We start from the raw sequence: 11,967 nt of genomic DNA, 5'->3' as shown, positions 1-11,967 counted from the left end.
TTGTTTGACCCTGGAATAAGATAAGGGAAGTACCGACCACTTATTCGCACATTTCTCGTTTTAATAGTTGTTTGGGCGAGGCTTTATCATCAAATGTTTGGTTTTAACAAATTGACGATAAGTAGATCAAGCCGTAAAACGATTGGTAAAATGACTACTGTCTTCCGGCTGTTGTGAATTCCCTCACGGGACGCATAAAGGGATTTTATTTCTTTTGTTTTTTGCAACAAAGAGCTTGAGACGTGAGCGTTAAGTCATTCTCGAAAAGAAGCTTTAAGCTAACTGCAAACTGCTATCTTAACTACTAAGTTGTGTTTCAATCATCTTGAAAGTGGCGAAAAGTTCCTTAGTTTTGTATGGTCTCAATGGCGCATAGCATATCCTTCAAAGACTTGATCAAGAACGATGCCATGTCTAGCGATAAGATTAAAAAGGCTATTGACATTAATTCTATCTACGACGAAGACTTGAGGAAAGATCTTTCAACTCTACAGAAAGAAAGAAAGTCTTTAATGCAATCGTTGACCAAAAAGAAGCTAGATTTCATTCGTAAATGCAAACTACCATCAATTCACCAAACACACTCGCAGACGGAGTCTGACAACGCAGCAATCCAGAAAAAAGTTGCCGAGTTCTGTTTTGGTTCCTCTAGTAATTCTACACCTCAGCGCAACACTGCTTCACCGGCGCCTCCAGAAGCGCGCCCTTGGAGTCAACCTTCGAGTAAAGAAATGGGTAAATTATATTACCGCCAAAGAAGTTTCACCTCTGAAAAAGATTTCATGTTAGAAGAAGATGACACATTAGAACAGGGGGACATCAATCGTTTTCCAAGTGCTGATCAAGGAGCAACAAACGCCATAAAGGCAAGGAATGCCTCTGGTTCAACAAGTTTTAAGATTCCCTCGCCAGGAATACGCCTACCAGCAACACGTTCTCCAACACTATCTCGGTTAAGTAATTTAAATGACTTGGCCCAAAACCGATCTCTACCGAATTCGCTCATTGTCCTAAGACGACGCGCTTTCACGTTGAACTCGAACTTTGGTAGAAGTCAGAGTACTGATTTGAAAGTTGCCTTGAGGCGATCACAATCAACTCCAGCAACTAAACAAGGTATGCGACATCGAACGGAGTCATCGCCAATTGACCTCGAGGTAAGTTTTCTCGATGGGAATCTGTGGATTTGTCGCTTGGAGTGATTTTGTGATAAGCATTGCATGATCATGATGTACAAACTCGAGAAAATAATTTTTGTCCAATCTTGGTGTGAGTAGGTTGATCAATATCAGGTGCGCAAATAGAGAGACTACGATTTCCTTTCTACCAGCAGGATTCAGCATGACAACACCATTTCTTTTAAAATTTATAGCCACATGTCATAATTTATCAAACATATGTGTAACGCCAGAGGAAATTCGTAAGCTACCTATTGAAACCTCCTGGATAGAAAAGGTTTCGTCTTGAATATATTGTTGTATACTGTTATGGAGAGCGCCCATATTTTTTAGAGTGCGTTGTGTTACATAATTATTAAAAATAGAACGAAGAAGTTTCTAGAACATTCAGTCATGATGACTAAGCGAGAACTTTAAGGAGAACCTTCTAGAACCGTGACTCAGCATATTTTTGTTATGATGTAATCATAGTGTAATGTTTCTAAAAATAACAATATTACAGATCTCTAGAACATTCTAGAACTTTTCCGAAAGATATATAAGGAGTCACGCTAGCTTAAAGAAAAAAGCCTTTTAGTGAGCTATAACTGCTGTTGCGGAGAACCCAGAGGAGCGAGAGCCGGACAGAGTTGTTTACTGGAATTGAAAGCCGTGTGGAAGGCTACGTGAGAGAAAGAATTACGGACGTCGACAGTTTGTTAAAGATTTTCAAGAGAACTGTGAGTTGTGCGGTAGTGCACTGAGATTTAAGTGATATTATTTGTAAAGGGCTCTAAGTTATAGGGATACGGATTGTATTAGCATTTATATCGCTCCGTAGATAAGTGAAAAAGATAGTTATTGTATTGGTTGTCGATATCGCTTCGTAGTTATTACGTTGGTCAATAAAGTAGTTGAGTTGTACGAGTTGTATCTTTCTGGCGGTTTTGAAAAATACCGTAACAGAAATTGGGGGCCTGTCCGGGAGCGAATTTTGTGGAAGTGTATTTAGAGCAGAGGTAATTGTTTGGGAGCGAATTTTACAGAAGTATTTGGCATATAAGTTATTGTTTAGGAGCGAGTTTTGTAGTAAAGGTTATAGTAGAGTATTCTAAAGATAAGTTATTGTCGACTTAAGTAGTCATAGAGTATATCAAGATGTCAAAGTTTAATCCAGAAGACTTTATGTCGAGTCCCGACAAAGGAGTATTTAATGCGTTAAGGAAAGACGAACTTATTTTATTAGCAAAACACTTAGAGTTAGAGTCTAAGCAAGCAATGAGAAAGGATGAGATACGACAGATTATAGTAAACCACTTAGTGGATACTGAGGTTTTTGAAGGGACAATGTTAGAAACATCGTCAAAAACAATGTTAGAAATAAAAAAGTTGGAGATGCAAGAAAAGCGAGAGAAAGAGGAAAGGGAAATGCAAGAACGACTGAAGAGAGAAGAAATGGAGATGAAGAGAGAAGAAATGGAGATGAAGAGAGAAGCTATGGAGAGACAAGAGAGGCTAGAGAAAGAGAAACTGGCTTTTCAGCATGAAATAGAAATGAAAAAGTTAGAGGTACAAATGAAATTAGGATTAAGCTCGGATAGTGAAAAGCATAGCGAAAAGTTTGATGTTACAAAGAACATCAGGTTAGTGCCTCCATTCCAAGAAAAAGATGCTGATAAGTACTTTTTATACTTCGAGAAAGTAGCTAGTAGTCTTAAGTGGCCTAAAGAGTGCTGGGTTATATTATTACAAAGTGTACTGGTTGGTAAAGCTAGGGAAATATATACACAGTTAAGTGTAGAACAAGCTGTAAGTTACGACGAAGTTAAGGATCTTATTTTAAAGGGTTACGAGTTAGTTCCTGAGGCTTATCGTCAAAAGTTTAGAAACTATGAGAAAGTTAGTAGTCAAACCTACGTAGAATTTGCTAGGAGTAAGGAACAGTTATTTGATCGTTGGTGTCATTCACAGAAGGTAGATAAGAGTCACGATAAGTTAAGACAGTTGGTATTAGTTGAAGAATTTAAGAGGTGCATTCACAGTGGTGTCCGAACGTTCATTAACGAGCAAAGAGCAGAAACGTTGGAAGACGCTGCACGGTTAGCAGATGAATTTTCGCTGAGTCACAAAGTGAACTTCGTGGAAAAGCCCCGTCAGCCTGACAGTAGATTTCAGCCTCCCTCCGCATCACGATGGGTTGGAAGCCAGCGGAGTAAACACAATGACGGAGCACCTCCCAAACGGAACCCTGGTAACCATTTTACAAATCGTTCCAGCTCCACCTCGCCAGGACAAAACAGGTTTGTTCCAAATAAGCCCATCAAGCCACCAACCTGTTATTATTGCAGAAAAGAAGGTCATCTGATTTCCAATTGCCCAGAAAAGTGGAGATCTGCGCAAAAATATGGTGTGGAGTCGAAGCCCAACGGATTTGTTGCCAAGCCGTCGCCTTCAGTTTCTGAAAGTGAATGTACACCTCCGCGATTTTCTCGAGAGAAGACCCAGACAATCTCTACAAATGACGTCAGTGGTTCGTCTAAATCTGTCATGGATATGTTCCAGCCCTTTATTCACGATGGCTCAGTATCATTATCCCGTGATATGACAGATTCAGTACCGATCAAGATTTTAAGAGACACTGGAGCCTCACAGTCTTTGCTATTAAGCGACACGTTGTTGTTTTCTGAGAAATCGTCCACTGGTGCAAGTGTTCTAATCAGAGGAATCAGTTCCGAGTATACCCCAGTGCCGCTCCATACAGTTTTTCTGTCGTCAGATCTTGTGTCTGGTCCTGTGAAAGTTGGAGTACAATCAACATTGCCGTTCGATGGAGTACATCTTATCCTTGGAAATGACCTTGCAGGAGACAAAGTGGTCATTAATGCTGTCGTTACAGAGAAGCCTAGTTCAGAAAAGTCTCCAGACCCCGTCGAGAAGATAATTCCTGGTCTTTATCCTGCATGTGTAGTAACGCGAGCTATGAGCAAGAAGAGGAAAACCAGCGATGAAGAAATTGCCTTAGCGGACACCCTTATCAGTCGAGTTTTTGAGGATGAGCAGCCAAGTCCCTCCCCTTCTGAGCCAACAGAAATCCTACTTGAGAAGAATTTAACAGATCAGTCTGAGAAGATGTCGACCTCTCAGCTCATCGCTGGACAACGTGAAGACCCAGAAATTTTGCCGTTGTTTTCAAGAAGCGTCAGTGAAAACGAAATATCACAGAACCCCACCTGTTATTTTACAAAGAATGGAGTGCTAATGAGAAAGTGGAGACCGCTCGATGTTCCAGCTGAGGACGAATGGGCTGTTAAGTACCAGGTTGTTGTTCCGAAAACTTACAGGCAAGACATTTTAAGTATGGCACACGAGACTCCCCTGGCTGGCCATTTAGGTGTGAACAAAACTCACAGAAAGATCTTGAATGATTTCTATTGGCCCAACCTGAGAAAAGATGTAGCTGAGTACTGTAGGTCATGTCACGCCTGTCAGATGGTTGGGAAACCAAACCAGACCATTCCAAAAGCGCCACTGCAGCCTCTGCCAGCCGTTCAAGAACCATTCAGCCGTGTAATTGTTGATTGCGTCGGACCGCTACCAAGAACGAAGTCTGGAAATCAGTTCTTGTTAACCATCATGTGTGCGTCTACCAGATTTCCTGAAGCCGTGCCCCTGAGAAACATCAAGGCTAAGACTATCGTCAAAGCTTTAACGAAGTTCTTTACGCTGGTCGGACTTCCTAGCGCTATCCAGTCTGACCAAGGTTCTAATTTCATGTCTGGTATTTTTCAACAAGTAATGCACGAGCTTGGAATCGCACAGTATAGATCATCCGCGTACCATCCTCAAAGTCAAGGAGCTCTTGAAAGATGGCACCAGACTTTAAAGAACATGATGAGAGTCTACTGTTTCCAAACAGAGAAAGATTGGGACGAGGGAATCCACCTATTGCTGTTTGCGGCACGCGAGTCCGTCCAGGAGTCCCTAGGATTTAGTCCGTTTGAGCTCGTTTTTGGGCACACTGTGAGAGGGCCTCTTAAACTGCTTAAGGAGAAATTATTGTCAAGCGGTAGTGAGTCTATTAATCTTTTACAATATGTTTCAGACTTTCGTACTAAGTTATTTAGAGCTTGTGAACTAGCTAGAGACAATCTTAGTTCTTCTCAGAAGTTAATGAAGAAGAAGTATGATGTAGACGCTGTAGAACGTAGTTTTAAGCCAGGTCAAAAGGTTCTTGCATTGTTGCCAGTGCCCGGTAACACATTGTATTCTAGATTTTTTGGTCCTTATGTTATTGAGAAGAAGTTAAATAACCTTAATTACGTAGTAGTTACTCCAGATAGGCGTAAGCAGACGCAATTATGTCATATTAACATGTTAAAGCCTTACCTAGAGAGAGATAATAATGTAGTTAAAGAGCCCGTAAACGTTAATGTAGTTATTTCTGAGCCCGAAGACTTAAGTAGTGAGTTTAGTAGTAGTCATCTCAGTCTTACTGACACATCAAAACTCACCAACTCCGATGTGCTAAAGAATTTGGACTCCAAGCTGTCACACCTTGAAGAGAGTCAACGTCAAGACCTACAGAAGCTACTTGAAAAGTATAGTGACCTGTTCCCTGATGTACCATCTAGGACAAATCAGATTTACCATGACGTGGATGTTGGTGATGCTGCTCCTGTTAAACAACACCCATACAGGCTGAATCCGAGAAAACAACAGTACCTCAAAGAAGAGGTAAAATATTTGTTGGAGAACGATTTTATCGAACCAAGCAGCAGTAGTTGGAGTTCTCCATGTATACTCGTGCCTAAACCGGATGGGAGCTATCGGATGTGTACCGATTACAGGAAAGTTAATAGTGTGACTAAGACAGATACCTTTCCAATCCCAAGAATGGATGATTGTATCGATAAGCTGGGAAAGGCAAAGTATGTAACGAAATTTGACCTTCTCAAAGGATTCTGGCAAGTACCGTTAACGGATCGCGCTAAGGAGATATCAGCATTTGTAACTCCAGAAGGACTCTACCAATACAAGGTCATGCCCTTTGGTATGAAGAATTCTCCTGCTACCTTCCAACGTCTCATTAACAAAGTCATCGCCAACCTTGAGGATTGTGAAGCCTATATTGATGATGTAATCATCTATAGTGAAACCTGGGAGAAACACCGAGAAACTATTCGTGAGTTCTTCAGGAAGTTGAGCGAGGCCAAATTAACAATCAATCTCTCCAAAACCGAGTTTGGCCAAGCACAAGTGACGTATTTGGGACATGTCGTCGGACGAGGACAAGTACAGCCAGTTAACGCCAAGGTCGAAGCCATAATCAAGTTTCCGCGACCAGAAAACAAAAAGCAACTGATGCGTTTCCTTGGTATGGCTGGTTATTATCGAAGGTTTTGCTCTAACTTTGCAACTGTCACAGAGCCATTGACAAAACTGCTCAGCAAGAAGGAGAAATTTAATTGGAGCGACCAGTGTGAAAAGGCTTTTGAGGAGCTGAAAGCCATGTTACAGAGTGCCCCTGTTTTAACAGCGCCTGATTTCTCTTCACCGTTCAAGCTGGCTGTTGATGCAAGCGATGTTGCCGCTGGTGCTGTGTTGTTGCAAGAGGATGATGAAAGTGTAGAACACCCGGTTTGTTATTTTTCAAAGAAGTTTAACAAAAGTCAAAGGAACTATTCCACCATCGAAAAGGAATGTTTAGCACTGCTGTTAGCTCTTCAACATTTTGAAGTTTATGTTAGTTCCTCAAGTTTGCCCGTTGTTGTGTATAGCGATCACAACCCCCTCGTATTTCTTCACAAATTAAAGAGCAAGAATCAGCGATTGTTGAGGTGGAGTTTAATGCTGCAGGAGTATGTCTTGGACATCCGACATATAAAAGGAAAGGATAATATTATTGCAGACTGCCTCTCGAGACCTTGAGCTTTGCAAGAAAGTTTTGCAAACTTTCTTTTCTCGAAGGGGGAGGGTGTTATGGAGAGCGCCCATATTTTTTAGAGTGCGTTGTGTTACATAATTATTAAAAATAGAACGAAGAAGTTTCTAGAACATTCAGTCATGATGACTAAGCGAGAACTTTAAGGAGAACCTTCTAGAACCGTGACTCAGCATATTTTTGTTATGATGTAATCATAGTGTAATGTTTCTAAAAATAACAATATTACAGATCTCTAGAACATTCTAGAACTTTTCCGAAAGATATATAAGGAGTCACGCTAGCTTAAAGAAAAAAGCCTTTTAGTGAGCTATAACTGCTGTTGCGGAGAACCCAGAGGAGCGAGAGCCGGACAGAGTTGTTTACTGGAATTGAAAGCCGTGTGGAAGGCTACGTGAGAGAAAGAATTACGGACGTCGACAGTTTGTTAAAGATTTTCAAGAGAACTGTGAGTTGTGCGGTAGTGCACTGAGATTTAAGTGATATTATTTGTAAAGGGCTCTAAGTTATAGGGATACGGATTGTATTAGCATTTATATCGCTCCGTAGATAAGTGAAAAAGATAGTTATTGTATTGGTTGTCGATATCGCTTCGTAGTTATTACGTTGGTCAATAAAGTAGTTGAGTTGTACGAGTTGTATCTTTCTGGCGGTTTTGAAAAATACCGTAACAATACAAATGGGCAATTTATGTCCAAACTGACCATTTCTGTAAGATGAACATTCTTGAATGCTGAAAGAGTGTCCACAGCCTAATTCCAGTGGGGCACACTTCGCACTTTCTTTTTATTGACTTTTAGGCCACAAAATGGGTGGATGGTTTTTTTTTTGATAATTATGATAAATGATGGATTAGATATCATAATCAGTTGATGTTCTGTTCCAACATTGTAGTGCTCCTAGACTTTATCACGTAAAGTTAAAAAGATTTGATCATGTAGTTGGCAATTTTGTTGAGATCCTGCGCTTGAATTAGCCCTTCATTCTTGAGAATCTTTGGTGGATAATTTTATCTCTGTTGTCACTTAACAAGAGGATTTAAACAAAGAGGCTCTTTCCATACATTCAACTGAGCCACAGAAGAGCAATTTACAATACGGGACAAACACCACTTACAATCATTTACATAATAAAGCTTGTACGCAGAGAGTACAAAATACAAATAAATTTTGTTTATGTCTGACACTACTTTAAGACTTAAACTCAAGAAATTACCCCCTGCAGTGATGCGTCTTTCAGTATCAACGCTAAAGCAAAAAATTGATAAAATTTGTGAACGCCCATAGACACAAAATACTGTCAACAATTATTTCACAACTGACTCTGTTTAATAATTTCATAATTCCAAGTTCAATGAGAGGTACAGTAGGTCACAGTACAACTGCACCACTAAACACACCAGAATGGGAAACACCAGCGCGCAGACTCAGGGTCAAGCGGTCCTGGCTCGAGACCCATGGGTCTCCAGTTATAATATTATGCTTTTGGGGAAGACACTGTACCGCACAATGTCTGTCTTCATCTAGGGATGTGAATAGGGACTAAACCTTTAGATATACCGGGGAGGGGTGGTGGTGGTGGTGGGGAGGGGGGGGAAGAATTGGTTTTAAACTAGTATTCCATTTATGTGAAGCGTTAGTCAATTCACGACCCTCCAATTAATTCTACATTCATGTGTCTAACAACCAAATCAATCCTAGGACCTGGTGAAGATAGATTAAGTTTAGTGAAAGTAGGTTAAGTGGCAAGCATGGCTACTTGACCTGTGTGTAAAGAAATTGTATCTCTTATGGTTCAAGTTATTTCTGGATTTAAAAAAACTTCAGAAGAGTTTGTTTTTTTTTTTCCTTGTCTAGTATTTAAAAAGGAAAATTGAAAAAAAGGAATTTGAGAAAAAAAAAATGAACCACGGCACATCCACTCTCCTCCTGTGCTTTCTGCACTGCTTGTTCACTTTTGTATCTCATGCTCCAGTTGAAATTTCATATCAAAACCAGGTTCCTTGTTCTGATTGTTCTTTGCTGTCCACGTTTCAGGATGTAGGGAAGCTGCCACCGCGTGTACCAGCGTCACCACAAATTTCCCCACGAAGACAGCGCGGTTTTCAACCTCTCGGGGCTGACCAATTACAGTCTTCTCCTCAAGAGGGTTCATTTATTTTACCAAAACTGGAAGCACGAGGTTCATTATCTAGTATGTTGGACGAAAATGGGAAAGAGAGAGTCCAGAGGCGAGTGTTCAGTCTAGTGGCAGATAATGCTACTAGAGAAACATCCCCGCGGAGAGAAGCACTCGAACTACAAAATTTGTCTCCCAGGACAGAAAGAAAGCTCAGGAACTTCTTAAATTCCGAGAACGGATGGCTAACCGGGTTTTCCTCTAAGCATGAGGGGCTTGAAGATATAGTGGAAGATGGCAAAGGCCTACAAAGACCAGAAGCAGAAGACGAGGAGTGTACTTGGAACAGCGATATTGATGACGATGATGACGAAACAATTGGTCAAAAGAAGATTCATTCACTGGAGGAGATTAAACACACGCGTTATCTGCGCATGAAGTCACCAGTTCATTGGCTACCAAAAATGGGAAATATGCCAAAGCATTTGCTTTCGTCGTCAATTATTGTAGGACACACGAAAGTAGGTTTCGAATCAATTTCCCGACCTCAGAGAGATAAAGATGTCGATGACCTTGATGAGAGCGTGAGCTGTGATGAAATAGAAAACAGCGAGGAGGGGAATGAAACTGATGGAGAATCCAAACTGGAGCCAAAGAAAAACGAAAACAACAATGAAACTTATTGGGATAATTCAGAGCTTAAGGAGAACTCAACTAGCGGTTGCAATTAGTGTTGCTCAGGCTGGATGAAGGGTTTCTTTCATACATCGCACACCCTACGGGCTACCTGTAACACAGCAGTCAAACATCGGGCATGCGCGAGGAATCATTTCTGACCGGCTGCGGGCCAATTTCCCAATTTCAAAGGAGGACAATTTTCAGAAAAAGCCAAAGAAAACTGAAAAGTTCATAGAAATCTGTAAAAGGAAGCAATAGTACGGAAAAGGAAAACTCGAGACATCGAACCCAAAGCTTAATCCGGCAGGGGTATACTGTTGATTTACGATTCTGTTTTGATCTTTACCGAAAAAGTTCTACCTAGCTATTTTGCACATGTACAGATGTTTGACCGCTGTGTTGCCCTCTGCGCACTCAGTCAGGTACTAAGCAACCAATTTGAATTAGACTTTCTTGGATATAAACAAAAACCAAAAGTACACTTGTTTCTTGAATGAACATATATGTTCAACACCAATAAATGCACTTTTACTCAGAATGCCTGATCTAATTACAATGAATTTCTTTTGATGACTGTACATTTGCTTTAGATAACAATCCCTGTAAGTATAGGTAATCACATGATTTCGAGTGCAATTTGGAATAAATAAGCACGAGTAAATTTTTTCAAAGACTAACAAAATTTGTGGTCTTTGAAAAAATTAATAAGTGCTTATTTATTCCAAATTGCACGAGAAAATTCATGTGATTACGTATTAATAATATATATGAAAAAAATACGAGATAGCTTATCACAATTATGTAGAAGCAAAGCGCGCATCAAGTGGAAAAATAATTTATTCAAACCCTGCAAGTGACAACCGCGTACGATTTAAACAATGATATAGAATGAAATTTTCATATCTTTAAGGCGCAAAAAATTCAAATTCCGGCTTAACAGTTCAAGGAATTGTTCAGTTTATGTCCGAATCACTTTCGATGAAATGGAATCGTCGTTTGCGAGGTTTAACCATGTCTGGTTTAATTTCGGCGTAGAATTGCTCGAGAAAAGTGTCAATTTTCGATTTCCTTGACAATTCCCTTCTCTAAACACCACTTTTTCCAAACCGACAACCAAAGAGCAATGCTTTCTATAGTGTTTTCGTTGTTAGAGCTGTTTTTCAGCTGCTCTATTATTGTTGCGGTGGCGAGAGAAAACCAACTTAAAACGCCGGCCATCGTTTAACTCGCAAATTTTCAGCGTATCCAAGTGTTGCGACATCCAAGGCTCGCATTTGATTGGCTATCTGTGAGTTTCTTTGATTATTGACTAATTAGAATGTCTGGTTTGTTACTTCTTTGCACTAAATTAACCCTCCTCTGCATTGAATTACCTGAAAAAAGCATGAATCTTAACCAATCAGAACTGGGTAATTTTTTCATGTATATTATTAACACAGAAATAAAAGATGAGATCGATAAACGGCCTTTATAGGAACATAACTAATATCTTTGTATGAAATGTTGCGCAGTGAAACAAAAAGTTATTCTGATTCAAATAATTTTCAGTTCCCCAGTGATTTCCAGGTTGATCTGACTTTAAAATCTGGATAGGAGTTTTAGAACTCAAGCCTCGCATTCATGGTGTAAATTGGTGAATTTTAGTAGTAAAGTATCCCCAAAACGCTGAAATCAAAATAACACTCACATGAAAACAGGAAAGATTCATGAAGGTTTTGGTGCGAAAAAGGCTGTGGGGTAAATGTTTAATAAATGACGTCTTCGTGCTGAAGAGCTTTTGGCACTTGACTCGTAACCAGTCGTCTTTTCTTTACCTAGTCATGGGAGACTAACTAGCACTTTCACGATGTTAAAGTGGAAGACCGGGGACGAGATTGGCACTTATCCCGTTTTAGCCGTATCAAGAAAAGCGGAATTGCTTAAAGTTAAGCAGGCTTTGTTTAACGATTAACAATGACCATATATGACGACTTTGGAACAATGGCGGAAACAGCTTTAAAATACACGCGGGATTTTTCAAAATTTCCGATTATCATACGAACGGCAGATTTAAACCATCGGCAAAACTGATGA

At 40.1% G+C, this 11,967-nt stretch overlaps 1 protein-coding gene across 1 annotated transcript; it reads left to right on the top strand.

Moving 5' to 3' along the window:
- The first annotated feature begins 211 nt into the window (after nt 1-211).
- On the top strand, nt 212-10,432 carry LOC113679211 (uncharacterized). The gene is made up of 2 exons (XM_027196165.2): nt 212-1,157; nt 9,135-10,432. The coding sequence occupies exons 1-2, from the start codon at nt 357-359 to the stop codon at nt 9,945-9,947; spliced, it is 1,614 nt and encodes a 537-aa protein (XP_027051966.2). The 5' UTR covers nt 212-356; the 3' UTR covers nt 9,948-10,432.
- The last annotated feature ends 1,535 nt before the right edge of the window (nt 10,433-11,967 follow it).

This window comes from Pocillopora damicornis, chromosome 2, assembly GCF_964200805.1.
Source record: "Pocillopora damicornis chromosome 2, jaPocDami1.2, whole genome shotgun sequence".
In the NCBI taxonomy this organism is placed as follows: domain Eukaryota; kingdom Metazoa; phylum Cnidaria; class Anthozoa; order Scleractinia; family Pocilloporidae; genus Pocillopora; species Pocillopora damicornis.
Note: the sequence above shows the minus strand (reverse complement) of the source record. Positions and strands in the feature narration are given on the sequence as shown.